At 59.1% G+C, this 20,865-nt stretch overlaps 1 protein-coding gene and 1 long non-coding RNA gene across 2 annotated transcripts; one reads left to right on the forward strand and one right to left on the reverse strand.

The window, feature by feature from the left end:
* Positions 1–213: 213 nt before the first annotated feature.
* Positions 214–18,917, reverse strand: Ephb3 (EPH receptor B3). The gene is made up of 16 exons (XM_004834852.3): positions 18,382–18,917; positions 10,298–10,362; positions 8,569–9,241; positions 6,143–6,298; positions 5,085–5,435; positions 4,834–4,958; positions 4,528–4,687; positions 4,336–4,444; positions 3,965–4,017; positions 2,920–3,042; positions 2,574–2,821; positions 2,003–2,218; positions 1,740–1,889; positions 1,453–1,646; positions 1,210–1,365; positions 214–1,101 (listed from the first exon to the last, which is right to left on the reverse strand). The coding sequence occupies exons 1-16, from the start codon at positions 18,482–18,484 to the stop codon at positions 993–995; spliced, it is 2,991 nt and encodes a 996-aa protein (XP_004834909.1). The 5' UTR covers positions 18,485–18,917; the 3' UTR covers positions 214–992.
* LOC110348593 (uncharacterized) lies at positions 1,231–3,789 on the forward strand. Its single transcript, XR_002393943.2, has 3 exons — positions 1,231–1,388; positions 2,871–3,057; positions 3,431–3,789. It is a non-coding gene; the product is annotated as an uncharacterized LOC110348593 (long non-coding RNA).
* Positions 18,918–20,865: the final 1,948 nt, after the last annotated feature.

Consider the following 20,865-nt stretch of genomic DNA (forward strand, 5'->3'; position numbering starts at 1 on the left):
GACACCAGGGCTCGCTCCCCTGTCCCTTCTGGGGTCACAGGCCCTGGGAATTCACCAACCTCCTTGTTCTCCCACAGGGACAACAGGTGTGAGGGGCTCTGTAAAGCCCCAGATCTGGTCTCCCAGTGACACCAGGCAGCCAGGGATGGTGAACCTGGGGCTGGGGGGATCAAGGAATCTCACTTTGGGAAGAGAAACAAGAAAGGGCAAGAGAATCATCTTATTGCCTTTATTCCACTGCCGGCCCAGCTGTCCCCACTGCAGGGCACAGGGCCACTTTTTATACACTCACCCATGCTCTCTGCGCACGTGCATGCGCGCGCGCGCACACACACACATACACACTCACTCACTCACACCACATACATCCCATCTCTGGCTCCGAGAGTCAGTCTGTGGGCACAGCAAGGGGCTGCTTCTCAGCCTGGCCCCACCTGCCCTTCTATGACAGCACCAAGGGCAGGGGTGGGGCGGGGCCCTCAGCCCCTGAACAAGTCCCTGTGCAAACCGGAGGAGCCATCTGGCATAAGGATGGGGGTGTCACGTTTCCCCATCCCTGGAGTCCCCTCCTCCAGTTCCTGAGGGTGGGAACACTCTCTGCCTACCTGGGGGGCCAGACCCCTGCCAGGGCTGGGCCCTGTGGAACCCGGGCTTGCCCCCCACTCGGCCCTGCCGTGCGACCCCCAGCACTGAAGAGTAGCCAAGTCCGAGGTTGTGGGGACCCTCCACTGGAGAGCAGGAAGGCCTGGGCCCCGAGGCATCTGGGAGAGGTCATCAGCCCCTCTCCTAATCCATCTTCAATATGAAGAGGTTTGGGGCACACTTCCTGTGGAGGGAGCACAGGCCTGGGGAAGTCCCAGCGTGGGCCCTCCCCAAACGTCCATCTTCTGGGCCACAGCCTTCAGCCAGGCATCCAAAAGTCCCAAAGTCCAGGTGGCTGGTCAGAGCCCCTGGGAAGTCCCTGGGGGGCGTCCCCCAGTAGGAGCTGGGTGTCAGACCTGCACAGGCAGCGTCTGGTTCATCTGCAGCCGCATGTCCTGGATACTGCTGAGGATCTTTTTCTGGTGCCCGGCCAGGGTGACCCCGATCCGGAGCAGGTCTCTGTAGAGGGAGCACAAGCAGAGCAGGGTCAGTTCCTTCCCTCTTACCTGCCACCCTGGGCCCGGCACCGAGCCCTCTGTCGCACCCCTCCACATCAGAGGCACTCACTCTGCAGTCATCTGGGCCACCAGGTCAAAGGACGCAAAGCCGGCACTGATGAAGCTCTCCTTGTACCGTCCCATCTTGATGGCGTCTAGCCAGTCACCTACTGTCGTGAAAGTTGTATAATCCGGGACTGTGCGGTCCAGGAGGGGCTGTGACATGCTGTGGGAGAGGAGAGTGAGCTGGTGAGTCTTGTGCACGGGGGAGCGGGGACGGGGCTGCTGGCTTGGCGGCCGCACAGGTACTGACCCAGACTGGGCACTGGCCATGACCTTGAGGCTGGCGGCGTTGCGGATGAGCTTGTCTAGGGTGTTGACGATCTGGGAGAATTTGGGCCTGAGGTTCCGGTCCCTCACCCAGCAGTCCAGCATGAGTTGATGCAGCGCTGTGGGACAGTCCATGGGTGGTGGCAACCGATAATCCTGCTCCACGGCATTGATGACCTGGGCCGAGGGCAGGGAAGCCCAGAGTGAGCCGTCCTCCTGGCCCCCAGCCAGCTCCCACCCACAGGGCCACCTTGGCTCAATCCCACTCACATCTTGGTTGCTCATGTCCCAGTAGGGTCGCTCTCCATAGCTCATGACTTCCCACATGACGATTCCGTAGCTCCACACATCACTGGCAGAGGTGAACTTCCGATAGGCTATGGCCTCCGGTGCGGTCCAGCGGATGGGGATCTTCCCACCCTGGTGCAGGGGGGGCACATGCCCTTCACTCAGTGACTCAAGGCTGCCCCCGAGCCCTGAGCTCCTGCCCAGGTGGCTCTGCCCCTAGCCTCCCTCCCAGCTGCTTCCTGTACCAGGGAGCTGGTGTAGGTGGGATCGGAGGGGTCATCCTCCAGGAAGCGAGAGAGGCCAAAGTCAGAGACTTTGCAGACCAGGTTGCTGTTGACCAGGATGTTGCGGGCAGCCAGGTCTCGGTGCACATAGTTCATCTCAGACAGGTACTTCATGCCGGCAGCAATGCCCCGCAGCATGCCCACCAGCTGGATGACTGTGAACTGCCCATCGTTGAGCTGGAGACAACAAGCAGGCTCGGGGGTGAGGCCATTGCTTCCCGCCCAGCTTGCCCACTCCAGGTCCTCAGAGACACTGCCTCCTGGGTCCTTATTATGTGTGAGGTACCTTACGTACAACACCCCCATCGGTCCCCATTCCCCTTCACAAGCACGGCAGCTGAGACGGGTTGAGTAGCTTTCCTGAGGTCACCCAGGCGGTAGGGACAGAGGCAGGGTATGAACCGGGACAGCTCTGGCTCTGCAGGCCCCACTATTTCCCTCAGATCCTGAATGAGGTCTCTCCCTTGTGGGAGGGGATGGCTGGCCTGGCCTAGCTCTACAGGCAGGGAAGGGGCCTGGGGCTGCCTCTTACCCTCAGGAAGGAGTCCAGGGCGCAGTTCTCCATGAACTCAGTGAGGATCATAACGGGCCTACTTTTCGTGACCACACCCTCCAGCCGGATGATGTTGGGGTGGTCAAACTGCCCCATGATGGAGGCCTCGCTCAGGAAGTCCCGCCGCTGCCTCTCTGTGTAGCCCACCTTCAGTGTCTTGATGGCCACGAACACCTCTCGCCGGCCGGGCTGTTTGAGCCGACCCCGGCACACCTCCCCGAACTCCCCTGCACGATGCAGGGCACGGGTCAGAAGCTATTTCTGGGATCACTGCAGATGCAGCCCACTCCAGCTCCTCGTCCTCACCGTGGCCCTGGGCACTCACCAGCTCCAATCACCTCCTCGATCTTGACGCAGGACACGTCGATCTCCTTGGCGAACTCCCGCACAGCCTCGTTCGGGTCCTCGTAGGTGAAAGGGTCAATATAAACCTTCATTCCAGGAGCAACTGGAGGGAGAAGAGGTGATGTGAGAGGAGGACACATCTTCAGGCCAGGGATGGGAGGGACCCCATCCAGCCTAAACCTCAGGTGCAGGGGACCCTGCCGCACCCCTCCTCAGCAGGAAGCACACTCAGCAAGCTCCTTAACAGTGAGCTCCATATTCTACGTCGCCAATGCCCAACCCTGCCCTGAGACTAGAAGGATTCTTCTGTCTCCTTTCTCCCTCGCCTTTCATCAAGTCCAAGCCTCTCTCTCACTCATTCCCCTCATTCCCACTGCCCTGACCTTGTCCAGGCCTTCAACACTCAGACTATTGCAATAGTCTCCTAGGTGCCTCTGGACTTTTCCCACCAAGCTACCCCACAACAATACATCTATTGTCTTCCTCCACAGCTTCCCATTACCTGCGGCAGAGTCAAGTCCAAACTCTGCCTCTGAGGCCCTCCAAGGGCTGGCTGCACTCCCCAGCCTGGCTTCCCAGCAGCTGTCAAGCCATCCTCTCTCTGCCCCCACAGCTGGCCACCCTCCCACCCCTCCCACTTCCTGAAGACTCCTCCAGCCAGGAATGCTGCCCCTTCCTCTCGAACCCTGACATCCTGCCACCTCCTCCCAGAAGCCTTCCTCTTTGAACTCTTCCTTCCCTTTACCACAGGAACACCCAGCTTAACACTTAATTGTTGTCTAATTGTTTCCTCTGTGCGCATCTTGCCTTCCCATAGGACTGACTGCCTTCGGGCCAGGGGTCACGTGTCACTGACTCTAGGGCCAGCAGGGAGAGAGAAGGGCCTGGGTCCCTGCAGGGAGGTGAGGGTCTGGTTGGAAGCAGGAGGGGGCATCTAGGAATGTTTACAAGGACCGAAGTCATAGGCAGGGAATGGGGCCGCTGGGGCTGGGGGCAGGGAGCGGAGATGGGGATGAGACACTCACTGTACTGCTGCAGCTTCTCTGTGTACTCCGAATCCGAGGCATGGCGCTGCTTCCTGGAGAGCCAGGGGAGGTAGCCCTGAGACAAGTCCTACAGCTCCCTTTGCTCAGGGCACCTCGGGCTCCCATGTGGGCAGACTATGCACAGGGGAGGGCCTGGGCCTGGTCCCATGAGGGCTCGTCACAGCCACCTCTGGGCGCCTGGGCAGGGGCTCATGGGTACAGGACAGGAGGAAGACACCAGACCGACTGTGGTGGGCTTTCCTGAAAGGAGTCTGGGCTCAGGAAGGCTGTGGCTAGGGTGTGGAGAGAGGTGGTGACAGAGGCAGGAGCACCCTAGGGGGCTAAAGGCAGCAGCATTAAGATGGGAGTACCTGAGGCAAACAACAGCGATGACCACGACAGCCACCACGAAGATGAGCCCAGCTGTGGCAGAGCCCACAATGAGGGGAAGCTGTTCCTGCAGCTGTTGGGCACTGGAGCCTGGAGACGGAGGAGGAGCGGCTGAGTGGAGGGACAGGGAGGGTGGCCGGAGCAGGGACAGGCACAGGGTGAGGGGTCTCTACCTCTCTCACTGGTGGTCTCAAACTCAGCCGGGTGGCTGTACTGGCCATAGCCGGCTACGGTGCGGGCGCGGACCTGGACCACGTAGCGGGCATCGGGTCGCAGCCCATCCAGCTGCACAGAGTTCTTCTGGCTGGTCACGGTGGAGGCGATGCCTTCACTCTGCAGTGCCAGGGAGAAGGAGGCCCCTCAGGTTTGCCTCAGGACAACCGGCCCCACCCACACCCAGGCCCACCCTACGCTCCCGAGGGTCCCCAGCACTATCAGGGAGTCACCCCAAGGCCACTCCTGCCTGCTGAGGCTCTGACCTTCTCAAAGTACTTCATCTCGTAGTCCAGGATGACTCCATTGGGCCGCTCCGGGGGTGCCCAGGACAGGGTCAGGCTGCTCCCCGAGCTGCTGTGTAGATGCAGCGTCGGCACTTCCGAAGGGGCTGGGGAAGAGCAGGGTGGGGTCACCATGGGCTCCCCGCACCCTGCATCCTTCCCAAAGACCCAGTTCCCGTGGGACCCCCAGACACGCCAAGTAACTCCTGTCCAAGCTGACCGGGCCTCCTCACCAGCCTGGTTGGTGGTGATGTTCACCGCTGCGTAGCGGGGCGGCAGGGGGCTCTTGCCCGAAACCCCGTTGACCGCCTGCACCTCGAAGGTGTAGCGTGTGTGGGCCAGCAGGTGGCTGATGTGGACCTGGCGGTCTGTCAGGCCCAGCTGCCGGGGCACAAACTCCACGTTGCCATCACAGCGTGAGCAGGTGGAGGGCCCCCCGGCCCCAGGGCCCCCGAGGCACTTCTTGCAGATGACGTTATACAGGAGGTCCTCACGGCCACCCAGGTCCCGGGGCTCACTCCACTCGAGGACCAGTGAGGTCTCGTTCACGTTAGAGATCACACCTCGAGGTGGAGATGGCACCGCTGCAGGGACAGAGAGTGAGAAAGAGGTGTGCTTCGGGCCGGAGGGCCTTCCTTTTGCCCAGGGTGCCTGAACACGCGTCCTGCTTCCACTGTAATAAGCAGAGCACCCTCAGCCCACGTCTTCACCAGGCAGACTCCCTCCATAGGGTTCATCTTAAGGACTCAACATGAGATGTCACCTCCTCCTGGAAGCCTTCCTTGATTCCCACTCCCTCCACCCCCTGCACTCCCGCAATACAATTCTTGGGCAGTCTTCCAGCCTAGCACTTACTGCATTAGATGGTCAGTATCTGTTTTCACACCTGTTTCTCCCTCCTGGTTGTGAGTTCCTTTACCACTGTGACTATCTTACTCTTCTCCACATCCCCTGCACCCAGCACAATTCCTGGCTCACCAAAGACCAGAGCAGGAAGAAACCAGGACACCAGTCTGCCCTAGGTGGGTGAGAGGGTTAGAGAGCAGCCACTGTGTTCAGAGGAGGGAGCCGGGGAGGAGCGGGCCCCAGCCAGTTCCCAATGCCTGGCTAGCAGCTCGAAGGTGCTTGCTAAAGGTCAGCTGAAGGGATGGGGCAGCGGACCTGGGCCGTCCCACCCTCCCTGTGCTGTCCTGAGCGCATCATCTCCCCTCCCGGAGCACCAGTTTCCCATCTGCCAGACGGGGTTATCTGCAGGGACGGCTCAGGCCGGCCTGAGGCTCCTAGCACTCACTGGTGCAGGCGCTGTCGGCGGAGTCCGAGTCTGCGCGGTAGAAGTTATTGTGGCAGGCGCAGATGCTGGCGGCTGGCGAGGCGGCGCGGCTCTGGGGCGGGCAGGGGAGGCAGGGCCCCTCTCCCTGCTTCGCCTTGTAGCTCCCAGGTGGACAGGCTGCGGAGGAGGAGAGGGCGGCCCGTGCTCACTACCGAGCCTCCTCAGCTCCGCGAGAACCTGGCCTGCCCCAGCTCAGGTCTTGGCCCTCCACCCCCTAGACTGTGGGGGCAACGCTGGGATTGCCCAACTGGACTGCACCTCCAGAAGGCCCCTTTGCCCCGTGGAAACCCCACGTCAGCGGATTCCTCCCGCCCCGACCCCCACCCCACCCGGGGGCCTCCGGGACGAAGACATCAGCCCCATCACCTGGACAGCCTGGGCTTGTTGAGGCAGCACCAAGAGAGGAGGAGGAAGACAAGGGGAAGGGAAGAGACCGCCATCGGGCTTCAGCACCCCATATTCTGCTGACACCCCACACCGGAAGCTCTGGGAAACTCACTCCTGAGGACCCTCGAGGCCACCCTGCCACTACCAGGAGCCAGGGACTCCTCAGCCAAAGCTTCCGGGCCAGTGTCTGCCCCGCCCACGGGGAGTGGAGCAGTCAGCAGCTCCTTTCTGCCCGGGGCAGGGTGGGGGCTGTGGAGGGGTGAGAAGGAGGGAAGAAAGCAGGCAGGAAGGCTGGGCTCACCTGGAGGTCAGAGGCCTCAGGGTCTCCACGGGGGAGCTTGTCCCAAAGAGAGCCATGGCCCAGTGCCTGAACATCCCTTCTCCCCACCTCTTCTGCCGTCTATACTCCACCCCTGCAGGTGAGCTCTGTAGACTTATTTAGGGTGGCCATGTGATTTATTATTCAAACTGGAATAGTCTAGAATGAAAGGGGCGCTAGGAATGTTAGGGTAATGGGCCCAGTCCAAGACTGTCCTGGCCACACTGAAGTGTATCGTCAGTCTATCCATATGACCACCTCCGCAAGGGGTCCCTCGGACCACACGCTGCCTAGAGTCAGGCCTGTGTCCTCTCCGGGGTCTCATCTCCCCTCGAAAAGGTGACATTCCATCCCAGCTCTCCGAGCCAGTGGGGGAGGGGCAGAGGCCAGGCCAGCCTGGTTGCTATGGGAACCTGTGTGCATTTCCTGCCAGGGACCTGCAGAGTGTTAGCCCCTCTTCAGGCTGTCAGGCTCATCACCCCCACCCCTTTCTCCATTGGGAAGAGGAAGTCTCAGGCAGGTTCCCATAGAGAAGTGGACAGGGCCCGGGTAAGGCAACTCCAAACCAGATCTCACAGCCAGGTTAATGTAAGAGCCCAGGCTCATCATACCAAGATCCACCTCCCACCCTTTGGGCTACACTGCAAGCCCCAGGGAGGAGACAGGCAGAGGGAATGGAAGACTTGACACCTTGTGTGCCTTGTCCTGTATGCTTACACCCTTGGACTGGGCTTCTTTAGTGCCCAGATACTGCATTCCCTAGGTATGAAACCTTGGGTACAGAACCCAATTTCCTCACTGGCAAAATAGGAAGATGACAGGAATCGACCTTACAAGGTTGTGGTGAGCTCAAACAACAGAGCCCTGGCAAGCCCCACCCCTGCCTCAGGTATAAAATAAGGATGGAACAATCCCTGTCCTGGCCCTGCATCCCAGCGCTCCGCTCTGGAGCCCAGTGGCTGCCCCTTACATGGCATCTGTGCTTAAGGCACCAACCACCGTCCTGAGGCACAGCACGCTCACTTCCGCCTCACGACAACCCTAAGAAGGAATCTCCATCACTGCCCCAGGAAACCAAGGCTCAAAGGGTGAAGTACCCTGCCCAAGTCACAAAGGTAGTAAGTGACAGTCAGGACCCAGGACTCAAGGGATGTGCCCCTGCCCACTGTGCCATGTACCTGCCTCTCAGGGGACAGATACATCCTAAGGCCGAGGGCTAGGCACATGGTGCCCACAGCACTGCCCTCTCAGCACAGGCGCCCATCTACAGCACCCAGGGAGACGTGTACCCTGGAAGCAGTGAAGCTGCCATCTGCCAGCCTCCCGTGTCCTTGCTCAGGTACTCCAGTGTCAAGAAGGATTCTTCATGTCTCTCTCCCTCTTTTTAATTCTCCCTCTTTCTCCTCTCCAGGACTGAGGATGGAACTCAGGGCCTCATGCATGCTAGGCAAATGCCTTACCACTAAGCTACTCTCTCACGATCTTTGTGTCTCTCCGCCTGTTCCCTCCCACCCCCCTGCTTGCATCACATTCTGTGCCCTGGACCTGCTGCCTCCCCTTTCCTCCCTCCACCCACACCTGAGGCCAGACCTCCTAGTCAGACAGGAAGCCTGGCTTGGAAGCAGGAGGTGGCCCTAGCCTGGCCCTCCCCTGCCACCTCCCTCCTGCCAGCCCCACTCACGGCGGCACTGGGACTCCTTGGCAGCTGGCTCATGGCCAGTGGCGCAGGTGCAGGCGCCCACGGGCACCATCCACTCCCCGTCACCATTGCAGTACAGCTTGAGCGGCACCGACAGCTCCACGGCGTTAGCGACGCAGGTGCCGGGAGCAATGACCAGCGAGGTGGCCTCGGCCCCAGTGAGGGTCTCGGGGAAGAGTGCGAAGCCTGCAGTGGTGGATGCACACTTCTTGTAGAAGGCGCGCACGGAGATGAGTGACATGCAGGCGCCCTGGTCCTGGAAGGCCAAGTAGAAGCCGGCCTTGGAAAGCGGCCCGAAGCTGCGCACCTTGGTGTTGACCCGACCGGCATCGAGCCTGGAGAAGCTCTCATCGGGCGCGATGGTGTCCACTTTTATGTAGGGGTTCTCCATCCAGAAGGGGGAGGACGCCGAGGCCACATCGCTGTCGGCTTCGTAGTAGAAGAGGTTGAAGGTCTCCTTGCAGGAGCCAGGGATGTTGGGTATGCTGTTGCAGTCGCGCACCGTGAATTTGAGCTCCACGTAGACCCGCTGCACATCTCGGCGCCAGATGAACCCCGTGCGGAGCCAGTTGTTCTGGCTTGACTCTCGCACATTACACACCTGATACGTGCGGATGGGGTTCATGGTCTCGTCATAGCCACTCACCTCCTCCCACTGCGCTCGGACCAAATGAAAGGACACAGTGAGCTCCAACACCTGCCAAGTGCTCACCACCTACCCAGACCTGCCACGCGTACGGACTTCACAGGGATGCTTCCACAGGGAGTGGCTGAGCACATGGCCTCTGTGGGCTCAAATCCCAGTTTTCTGCATGTTGTGAGTCTACGGGAAGCCACTTGACTGTCCTGTGTTTCCCCAGTTCCAACACGGGGATAATGAGATGTGTAAGGAATGAATGACTTTAAATGAATGAAGCACGTAGAACAGAGCTGGGCACTTGGTAAGTGCTATACGAGTATTAGCTCTAATATTTACTATCTTTGGGTCTCAGTTCCCTCATCTGTAAAATGGTGCTGAGTGGAATTAAACGAGGCTGGGAGAAATTAAATCCAGGCTGACACCCAGAATGCGCTGTAACATAGAGAGAGCATTTGATGAATACTGGCTGTCACTGCTACCAGCACATTCAGTCTTAAGAAGAAACCCAAGAAGAAATGTAGCTATCGTCCCCACTTCAGAGACAAGGAAGCCAAGCTCACAGGAGAGACTAGACTCGCTCACGTCACAGCTGGGCCTGGTAACTGCAGGCAGGGCCAGGGCTTGACGTTCAGTAGGCAAGCGCTCTATCACTGAGCTACGTCCCAGCCCAGGACTGGGAACTTAACAGTCAAGAAAAGTAAATTGCCTTGCTGAGGGTCACACAGGAAGTTAAGAGGTCTGGAACCAAGGTTTCCTAGCTCCTAAGCCAGCCCACTTTCCGGGGACCCGAGAAGGATGGCCCTGAAAGGACTGCCAGGAGGGGATGGGATGAACAGGAGCCGAGGGGGGTGGCCCAAAGATGGCACATGTTGGGGAGACCGGGGGCAACACAAAGGTGAGGGACACAAACTCCCACAGAGAAGGATCATCAGGCCAAGGAGGCGACAAGCAGAGCATAAGGGTGTCACCCACAGGACGTGGGCCTGACACGTGGGGGAGAGGCAGCCCCTCTCCAGGCCCTGTGAAGAAGGTGGTGGGTGGCCTAATAGCACCAACAATGGGGAGACTCACCCCACTCTCTGGATGAGATGTCCACGCCAACTCAGATGTCACCCATTTTGTATCCATGAGAGTCTCTGGGGAAACAACAGGAGAAAAAGGTCAGGGCTAATCTCAGTATGGCGGGAGAGAAGTCACCCAGGGAAGGCCAGGACATGGGAGACCACTGCCCCCCAAAATCCCCAAAGCCGCCTCCAGCTCCCTGACTCTAGAGATCTGCAGCCTTCACAGCCCGGGAGGTGTCAGGTCCTGCAGGCTGGGGGTGGATGTCTGCAGCTGACCCCGGGCCCCCGGGCCGGGTTAATGAGGCAGGAGCAGAGGCCAGTTCACACACCTACAGGCCCTGCTAATCTGCACACAAAGGGGCCGGCAGGGCCTTTATCCTGGAACAAAGGGCTGTGTGCTTCAGACCCTGGGCCCTGGCCTCCCCTGACTCCATTCAGCCCCACACACTGCCGGGGGGGGGGGGGCAGTGACAGGCCAGAGCCAGCTCCCACCCAGCCTCCCACACAGCCACCTGCCCGGGATAGGGCAGGAATGGGGCAGGAATGGGGCAGAAATGCTCTTAGAGATGGGGTAGGGACTGCCAAGGTCCAAATCAGCTCCTAGTGCAAGTCCCTGACCCCTTGGGAGAAGGCACTGCTGCTGTGTCCCTCTTTCCAAGAGTGGATGCTCAGATAAAAGTATTGCTTTTGGTAAAGCTGCTAGGACTTGGAGTGAGAAGCTAGAAGATGGCTCAGATTTGGCTCTAGCTGACTCTATAGCTACCCCTTGGGCCCTGACTGCAGTGCACCCCTCTGTAAAGGAGGGACAAGAGAAAGCCTAGAAAACTGCATATCCCAACAAACTGTTTCCTTCTCCTGGAAGCCTTCCTTGACTCTCCGAGTCAGAGTCAGATGCCTTCCTGTGTGCATCATAGCCAGTGGCTTGGTCACACACCTCGCACCTGTGTTCTGAGCTGTGTTTTCTCACCCACTGATGTTTCTGATGTCAACTCACTCCCCTAGGATCCTGGTTCTGCTCTTCCTCTGTGGAAAACTCTACTCTTTGAAAGACTGTGTGACCCCAAGGTCAAACTTAGGAGAAGGAAAGGGAAGGAAGAGGTGCCAACTCCTCTCCTATAGCCTGGGAGATGAGGCAGTCAATGCCTCTCCCCTCAACTCCAGGCTGGAATGGAGGCTAGGCTACCCCAGAACTTCTGGAGGCCTCTACATCCACAGCAGTCCTTGAGGATAAAGACCCAGACTCTGAAGGCTCCTCAGAAGGCCTTGCAGGACCCAGTGGATGGACAGGCAGCTGCAGCTCCTGCTGAGGCACAGGGGCAGCAGCAGGCGGCAGCAGCTCACTGCAGGGAGGGTGGCTCCCTCCTGGCTGCAGGGTGAGCTGCCCCAGCCTGATGGGCCCCTCTGACAGACAGACAGGTACAGACATTCGCCAGGGGCTCCTCCAGGGAACAGAGATAGGCAGAAGCAGGTCCCAGAGACAGGCAGGCAGAGCAGGGGCCTGGTGCAGGCAGGGAGGGATGTGCAGAGCGGCGGGCTGGGACCAGACAGCCCGGATGGCCCGCGGTGGACTACAAAGACAGTGCGATGGAGAGGCAAGGGGGCCCACGGAGACAGAGGCAGAGAGGGAGGTTGCTCAGTGGCCCCTTCCCCAGCCCACAGTTCAAGTATTCCGGTCCCTGGGAGCAGCAAAGTAAGCTCACCCCCTCCCCCAGCCAGCCAGTCCGCCTGCTTGTCTGCCTGCTGCCCACCGCCTGCCACCGCCACCACCGAGCAGCCCAGGGCTCCCACCGCTCCCTCGCCTGCCTCCTCCTCCCTCTCCCTCACTTCCTTCTGCTCAGCCCGTGCCAAACCCATCTGGAACTGTTTAAACCCAAATATTCAGCTCCCTCCCCCCTCCAGCCAGATTCCTCCACAGTTTAAAACAAGCCCAGCGCTGGCTGGGGAGGTGGGAGCAAGGGAGGGAAGGAGGGGAGGATCGGCTCTCGGCCATGGTGCAGCCTTGGCCATCGCTCAATCTCGGCACATTTTTCCCATTAATGAGGAGAGGACTTGGGTTTCGAGTCCTGTGAGCCCGAGGAAGGGCTCCGGTCAACCGGGTGTGGAGGGGGCCTGCTCTCGGGTTCCCCACTTCTCTGGGGAGGGAGGGGCCTGCTCCCTCCACCCTGCCCAAGCACAGGACCTCGGCAGACCCCGGTGCCTGTGCCCCAGCCTCAGAAGGACATGGGTGGGGCGTCAACCCATCTGTCGGTGGCATTGGGAGGGAGAGACCTTTTCTCTGCTGTGTGTGTGCCATGTGCATGTGTGTGAGTTTGTGCTCACAAACTCACAGAACACGGACTAAGAACAAAAGAGGGAAAAGTGAGCAACCTCCAAACTCTCTGAGCTCCTGACTGCACGCACTCCAGTCTGCCCTGCCCACCAGTGGCTGCAGAGGAGGAGAGAGAGGAGACCACCTCAGACACAGGGCTCACAAGTACCCCCTAAGCCTCCAGGGCACCAGGCCAGGGTCTTTCTGTAACAGGAACTTGGGTGTGCAGGAGCAGACCTTTCGGGCTGCCAGGGGGCTGCAGCTGTGTGGCCCTCACCTGCGCCCAAACACACCCTTGAACCCTCAGCACCCAGCTCTCGGAGGCTGTGCTTGCTCCCCACTGAGGAACTGAAGAGCAACAAGTCAACACAGATGCTGGACAAAGCCACCCAAAGCCACAGCCACCCGCAACACGCACACAGCTTCGCACACAGCCAGTCTGTCTCTTCCAGACATGCAGATGCATATGGTACAAACAGGTCCGTCTTCCTTAGACGCTCACAAACAGTGATGCTTTCTCACACACAGGTTTGGCTCACCTCGGGTAGACCCATTCTCACAACGCTCCTAGGGGCACGTGCACCCAGCCAAACTGTACATCCTCCTTACACGCCCAACTGCACACACTACTGCGAGCCACGGGGCACAAGGCCCCGAGTGTAAAGGGCGGACACAAATGCCAGCTCCATTGTACAGACTTGGTGACATGCTCTTACACAGTCCAGGAAACGACAATCAGATGCCCGCTGGCACTGGACGGGCCGCCCACCGCCCCTTGAAGGAGCGTGGAGCCGCGGTACAAGGTTCAGTGCTTAGCGTTCGTGTGAACCCCTGGAGATGCCTCCTCCATGCACATGCAACACACACACACACACCCACACACCCTACAAGCATGTTTTTTCTCTGGGATACCTGTAGCGGGTGGAAGAAGAGTTGGGAGAGGGCAGTACCCCTCATCCTGCCTCCAACTCTGGGGTACCTCTTGCTCAGGCAGGGCAGCCTCTTAGGCCACTATTGGAAAGTGGAGGTGCACCCAGAAGGTGTGAGCTCCATTCCGCTTCCTGTTGTCCTAGCTCAGGTGCAGCTGTCAGTCAGGTCTCAAGGTTGGGGGTGGGGCAGGGGTAGGAAGATGATTCTGGGTGTGGCCAGGTGTGGCCTTCCCAGGTATAACCCCTGCCCAAACAGCAAGCCACTTTCCTGACAGCACAATGGCATTGTCTCAAGGGCTTCTGAAACCTTGGGCAGGGGGCAGCACTGTGAAGAGCTTTAGGCCGGCTCTCACACAGGTCACTTGGGGGCCTGGCATGAGAAGGACACTGTGAGCACCCAGGCCTGCCCTGAGGGCCTCATGGGACATCTTGGTGCACCACGCCAGCTGAGTCTGCCACCTAACTGATGAAGGGCTGGGCCCATACAACTCTCTGCCAGGCCGCATAGCACATCCAGGTCCCAAGTCACCCAGAGCACCCCACCCTGGAGCAGGAGTGCCACTGAGACCCAGGAAACAAACAATCGAACGAACAAACATGAGAAAACTGGAGACAAGCAAGAAGGCTCCAGCCTGGACTCTAGATCAGGGACCATGCGGTGGCAGGAAGGTCATGTTCCAGGGCTGGCCCAGCAGTGTGCAGGGGCAGGAGGACGGGGAGGGAGGCATGGCCTGGGCAGGAAGGAGCACCCTGTACCCGTCTGTGAAGAGAGGGAGAAAACTCTGCGCCTCCAAGCAGCCGCCCAACATGGAGTCCCTACCTAGGCCACTAAGCCTGAGGTTCTGGTCCCAGTTTTCCACCACCCCCTGCACTGCTGCCCACGTGACAGTACAGGGACAGGCCTGTGCAGGCTGCACACTCGGGACGGACAGCCAGGGAGAAGGGGGGACCCTGCTGTAGGATGCGGAGCCCAACTCTCGCACGGCTGCCTCCCGTCCCCTGCCATGGCCCTATGGTCCCCATGCCCGGGGCGGTGGGGAGGGGACCGTCTCAGAACAGAGAACACATTTTGTTTTCCATTCTTCCTCAGATCCAGGGGATTTATAATTAAATAAACCTGAGAAGGAGGAGAATGGGGAAGAAATACAGGGCAGGGAGCCCAAATGCTTCCCTGCTCATCCATGCCTCCACCCCAGCACTGGCCCTGCCAGCAGCCGGAGACAGGTGGGGTGGGTGGCTGTCCTGGCTGAGGGCTCCCTCGCTCCCTGGGATGCTGGCCACAGCGGGCTGGCCCCAGGTTAGCCCTGGGCCTGGGGTCCTCTCCCACCCCATCAGGTGCCCAGCTGTGTGCAGCCTCCCCCCACCCCCAGCTGCCCAATCCCGACAAACCAGTTTGACTCAGCACAACAGGCAGGGCTACAATTTTCAAATTATGCAGGTCTGGTGATTCAGCTTCTTCGAGCTGTTTAATTAGTGGAAGGCCAGTGGCGGAGGCCTTGCCCATGGCAGTCCTGGCTTTAGCACGCAGCCGCTGTGGGCCCAGTAGCAGTGGTGGTGGCAGTGGCAGCGGCAGCTCTGGCTAAGGGCAGTGACAAGCAAACTGGTTCCCCCAAATACCCACCACTGTCCCTCACCACAGCTCTGAAACGCCAGCTCATGACAGAGAGGAAGAAGGGGGGGATGCCAGGGGCAACTCAAACAAGTGAACAAGCCACAAAAATCCTGGGCCACTGTCCCCGGTCAGCTCCTGCGTCCCCAGTGGTCTCTCTGCTGCCTCCATGAACGACAGGGACTGGCACTCTGCCTTCTCCCTCAGGGATGGGTTCCGCCGCTGCAGGGAGGGATGTGTCAGCCCCACCTCTCACAGTCTGGTAACTGTTTCTCTCTGTACAAAAGGGCGGCTTCCCAGCTGGGACCTAACTATCCTCTGTCAGGTGTAAGGGCCTCTGGCTCAGACCCCATCCCTCTCCCCAGGCCTCTTCCTGTTCCTGAGCACCCTTACCAGACCCCACTCTCTCACCCTTCCACGATCCCGAAGGAGAAAATGGTCTTGGCTTGGGGAGACCCGGGAACATGACACAAAAGGTCAGTAGTTGACAAGGTGGCCTCATTTCCCTGTCTTTGTGAGTAAGTCTCGGGCAATTAATGGGGAGCAGGGTGATTTTTCAACTAGGGAGAGCAAGCAAAGACCCTGGCTCCATCCACATGGAAAAGTGATAAGCCCTTTGGGTGTAGTCTTGGTGAACCCCAAGTGTGCAGGAAGGAGGAGGAGCCAGGTGCCAGACAGTAGCTAACTAGTGGGGCATGAGGGGCATCACTCACACCTCAGAGAGCTGGGACTACATATAATGAGCCCAACTGCCAAGAGCCCAAAAGGCCGAGGGCAAACCAAACCTGACAAAGCCGAATGGAAGGATGGATGAGGAAACTGGATGCTCCACCAGTAATGTTGTTAGGGGGCGGGGCTGAGAAGATCCTCCATGCTGAGAGACCCACAGAGCCCTGACCTCTGGACACAGCCCACGACCTGGAAGCCCACCCATCCCACACACTTCAAGCCCCGGAAGAGGGCAGGGACCCACTGAGCCAGTTCTTTCCACCCCTTCTTTTCTTGGAGCTGTAGGAAGCTCTGCCTCTCATCCCTCCAGACCAAACTTCCTTCTCATCCTTCCTTCCTCTACCCTCCAACAGGGTAAGGGCACATCAATTTCACTCCCACACCCCCAAGGGTAATCATTGTAATAACAGCAACAGCTAATCTTTGAATAACAACGACCATGTGCCAAGCACTTTACAGACACGGTAGTAAGATTCAGTCCTCAGAGCAGCCTGGTGAGGTCACCACCTCAGTGAGAGGAAGCGGAGGGTGGCCGGGGGTGCAGCTGGCTTGCTACATCCCTTCTTAGGTTCTCCTACACCTGCTGAGGACCACAGGGCCTGGGGTGTGCAAATATGAAGGCACTGGGGGAAGCCACAGTCTCAGGCACTGCCACTGCCTACGGCTGCCCAGGACGACCCAGGCTGCAGCCTGGGCCTGGCTCTGGCACCCAGGTCACAGCTGAGGGTGGAGGGGGCAGGGAGCAAATGGTCCCTGTGCTCTCTCTCGCTGGGCTGCCACAGCCGTTCAGGACTCTGTCTGCTTGGCCCAGATGGCCTGGATACCAGCTCCTGGCTAGGCCCTGCTCAGGGGGTCTGGGAGACTGTAAGGAACCGAAAGGAAGGAAGAAAGGAAAGAGGCAGGGAGGAGGAGATGCGTGTCCAAAGGTAATCCCGGGTCACCTGACCCAGGCCACACCCCTACTCCACTCTCCAACCAGCACCCACCACACCCCATACCAGGGGACATGGGCCTGACACACAGGTGACACACGATTCCCTTGGTATGTATGTGCCCGTGTGCACATGTGCCAGTGTGGCCTCTCCTGGGCTAAGACAGATGCAGATTGGGAACAGGCTCCCTGGCTCACACCCTTCGGGCAATCAACAACAAAGCCCCACACTGGTTTCTCATGCCTGCGATCCTATCACACACATGTGGTTGAGTGTGCTCGAGTGTGAGCACGGCCTCGGTGTGACTGTCTGAATTCGCGTATGTCCAGCCACATGAACCATCAGCCCAGTGCACTCAAAGACAAAAGCGGGTGGGAGATCATACGAACACCCCCTAACCAGAGGCTGATGCCTTCTCTCTGAACTGCCTTAAACATCTTTTCCTTCCAGCCTTCTTCAAGTTTACAGGCTCTGAACGTGGGGATGAACCAAGTTACACAGAATTCATGGTTTTGTTCCTAAACTAAGAAAGTGACTACATCGGTTAAAGATGCCAAACCTAAGTGCTACTGCCCATATTCCAATTTCCCCCAAATTTCTGCGGCGTCCCTCCCTCTACATTCAAGAAGGCTTTGCCCCACTCGTTTAATGACTACGTTCGTTGGGAAGCTGTGTGTGTGTGTGTGTGTGTGTGTGTGTGTGTGTGTGCGCGCACACGCCTGCCTCCCTATTGTTTGTGACCTGTACTGGTGCCTCGTCTGCACCAGGCTGGTGTCAAGTGGCAGGCGTGTGACCTCTCCTACCAGGGCCAACCTCCCCAGTACAGTCATTTGGAAGTTGGAGTCACCCCTCCGCGCAACCCTGGCAGGTTTCACACAGCCCACGGAGAAGCCGGGCCATTTTCCCACCAGCTAGAGTCGCTCCCGGGATCCCGCGCTACCTGGACACACCAGGGGCACCCTGCTTCAGGGGTTCGAAAGAAACCTAAGCACCCGAGCGTCCTGCTGGAAGGGGGGCCTCACTAAAGGATGCCGGCCAGCACACACAGCACCTCGTGTGTAGCTGCCCTTCGGCGAACCAAAAACAATAACAGGCCCCCGCCTCCCAGCCCCCGCAGCTGCTCCCTGACAAAGCGGGGTGCAGCCACTCACAGTTAACTCCAACGGGCTCCTGACCAGCGCCTCCCCCACCCCTCATTTGGGGCGTCCAGCCTCGCCCCCTAAACGCCCGGCCCGCAGCCCCCGCCTTTTCTGAGGGGTCACCCACACTTCCTCGTCTCCGGGGCGCGCCGAGGCCCCCGCTTCTCTGCCTGGAGTGTGGGGTGCTCCCACGAACCATCACCGCGCAGCTGCGCCTTTCGGGGAGGACGCTCCCCCCGAGTCCGGCCGCCTGCGATCCCCCAAGTGGCGAAGTCACCCGGGCCTCCGAGGTGGCTCCAGTGGAGCCCCCCGCACCCCCCGCACCCCATCCTCCTCCCTGGGCGGGCGCGGGCGCTGAGCCTCCCTGACTTGCGCTCCGCGCGCAGGGCCCCCTCTCCGGGCCCCGCGCCCCCGGCCCGCGCCTCGCGCCCCCCGACGCCCTCACCTTCCAGCGCCCGGCAGCCGGCGGGCAGCAGCAGGGACAGCAGCAGCAGCGGCGCGAGCCCCGGTGGCGGCGGAGGTGGCGGCGGCGGGCGGGCTCGGGCCATGGCCGGGGCAGCTCCGGGAGCCGAGCCGAGCCGCGCCGGGCCGGGCCGGGCCGGCAGGACTGCAGGCACCCGAGGAGGGTCCGCTCGGCGGACGCCGGAAGGCTGACGTACGGTCCCAGGAGATCTGGGAGAGGTGAGGGTGCGAGCCCGAGGATCCTGGGCGATGCGGACAGGTCGGTTCTGTGGGAATCTGGACGGACCGGTCCAGGAGGGTCCGGGGCTCTGGGTGGCTCGGTGCGGACGACTCTGGGAGGTGGGAGAGCGCAGGTAGTCCTGGTTCGGGGTGCACAGTAATCCAGCTGTCCGCCGCGGGCCCGACTGAGATCTGGGGCTCCGGGTGGGCGCTCCGTTCGGGGTCCGAGTAGGGATCTTGCTGCGCCGCTCACGTACTCACTTCTGCTGTCCCCAGAGCTGGCGCTGCCGCTCTGGGCGAGAGGGGCGGGACCGCCCGCCCGCCTGTCAACGCTGAGGCCCCGCCCCCAGAGGCCGGCCGCCCACTCACGGACCGCCTGGCCGGCCGGTTCGGCTTCCAGAGCTCTCAGCTGGAGTTCGGTTGGCGGCGCTTCCTTCAGGTCCACCCCCGGGGGGCGTGGGCGGGGCCAAGGAAAAGATGAATTAGATTGGGCGGGGCGATATTGTCCATCAGAGGGACAGCCCCGCCCCCTGCCGCCCATTGGCTATTAGTAACCAACTTGAGTCGGGAGAGGTGCTAAGCAGCTAGAACGAGTCAAAGGCGCCCCTCTGTGGCCTGCATGGACCCTGGGATGCCACCTTGTGGCTGTCTTTTCCCGCAGGCACATCCAGACCCCAGACTCAGTTTAGGCATAGTAGGGGCGTGCCCATCGTGTAGATCCTGAGACCAGGGCCTTCTTGATCTTTCATTCATTCCTTTATTCATTCATCCGTGCTTGTAATCGTTCACCCAATAAATTCTTTTGCGTACCCACAATGTGTCAAAGATTCCAGTCCCTGCTGGCGGTGTAAGAAGTCTGTTTTATAGGAGCCAGTTGAGTGTCGGCGGCAGGTATTAAGTCCTCACAGTGGACTGTAACAAGCATCACTGTGGAAGAAGAATAGACTCTCAGAGGACAAATGGGGCACCGCTGATGTCCAGCCCTTGAGGAAATGACATTTAAGTGAAAATATGAAAGATGAGGAGTAAGTGAAGGATGTGTGTGGGGAAGGGGGTGGTCCCAGGCACTTTTTGTGAAGGCCTAGAGGCAAGAGAAACTGTGATTCACTGGCGGATTCTGGCAGAAGTTCAGAATAGCTTGGATGTAGCTGGACTGAGAGGGGCTGAAAGCAGACTGAGAAGTAGCTGCAGGGGACAGTGGATGCTTTTCAGGTCTCAGGGTAAAGCCTTCCTGAGAGCTAGAGCAGGAAGCAGGGGCATTACCTTATGGGGCTGGCATGGCTCTTCTGGGAGGCTGAATGGCCAGAGGTCAGGACGGGGAGATGGGGGTTTGGACTAGGGACAAGATGTATTTGGGACACAGAGTTTGCTGGAAATTGTGATTGGGTGGTGGAGAGAGCTGGCCTGCGGCAGCCTGGAGACATCAAAGAGAACACCACGTTTCTAGTTGGCGCAAATGGACTTCCACCCCATTCGCTCCACAAACATTTACAAAGTGCAATAAACTCTGAAACAATAGCTTGGACTTTTTCAGAGGTAGGTGATAATAGCCTCGTTTTACAGATAAAACTGACAACTAGAAAGGCTTGGTGGCTTTCCCCAAGTCACACAGCTACAAAAGAACCAGGGGTGGGATTTGAACCCAAGTCTGTGTTGCTTTGAGTCACATTCATTGTAGTTCACCAGAGACCTAAAGGGCCCCTAGGTGCTTATTAAAAATTCAGAATCCTGAGCTACCCTTTCCCCTGTTGGATCTTGGGACCTTGAATCTGTGGGGTACAGAACCCAGGAGTCTGCATTTATTCCCTACTGTACTGGTGATTACTGTACAGGACCTTCACACTGAGCTACCTCTCCAGACCCTCACCCTTTTTAAAATTTTGAGAAGGGCTCACTAAGGCTGGGCTTGATTTAAGAATGTGTCAGTCTCTCAGAGTGCTGGGATTACAGATGTGTTTCACCATGCCTGGCTAGGATTCTGCATGTTTAACAAGCAGTTGTTTCTCATGCATCCTAAATTCTGGAATCATTATCACCATGCAACCTTTTACCTTCCCAACTGGAGAAACATCCCCTCCATTGTTCCTTGGAGACTCCCCCAGCTACCCTTCAATTTCTGGGCCCGGAGAGTAAATGTCAGATTCTAGGTGGCCTCAACAGCAGCATGGGCACACTCAGTCCTTTGACCATGAAAGAGGCTAGGACTCCAGTCGTGGAAACTCTTGAAAGGTGGATGAGGTCATGGATT

Source organism: Heterocephalus glaber, unplaced genomic scaffold, assembly GCF_053883595.1.
Source record: "Heterocephalus glaber isolate CG9 unplaced genomic scaffold, H.glaber_assembly_v1.0 deba00001504, whole genome shotgun sequence".
In the NCBI taxonomy this organism is placed as follows: Eukaryota; Metazoa; Chordata; class Mammalia; order Rodentia; family Bathyergidae; genus Heterocephalus; species Heterocephalus glaber.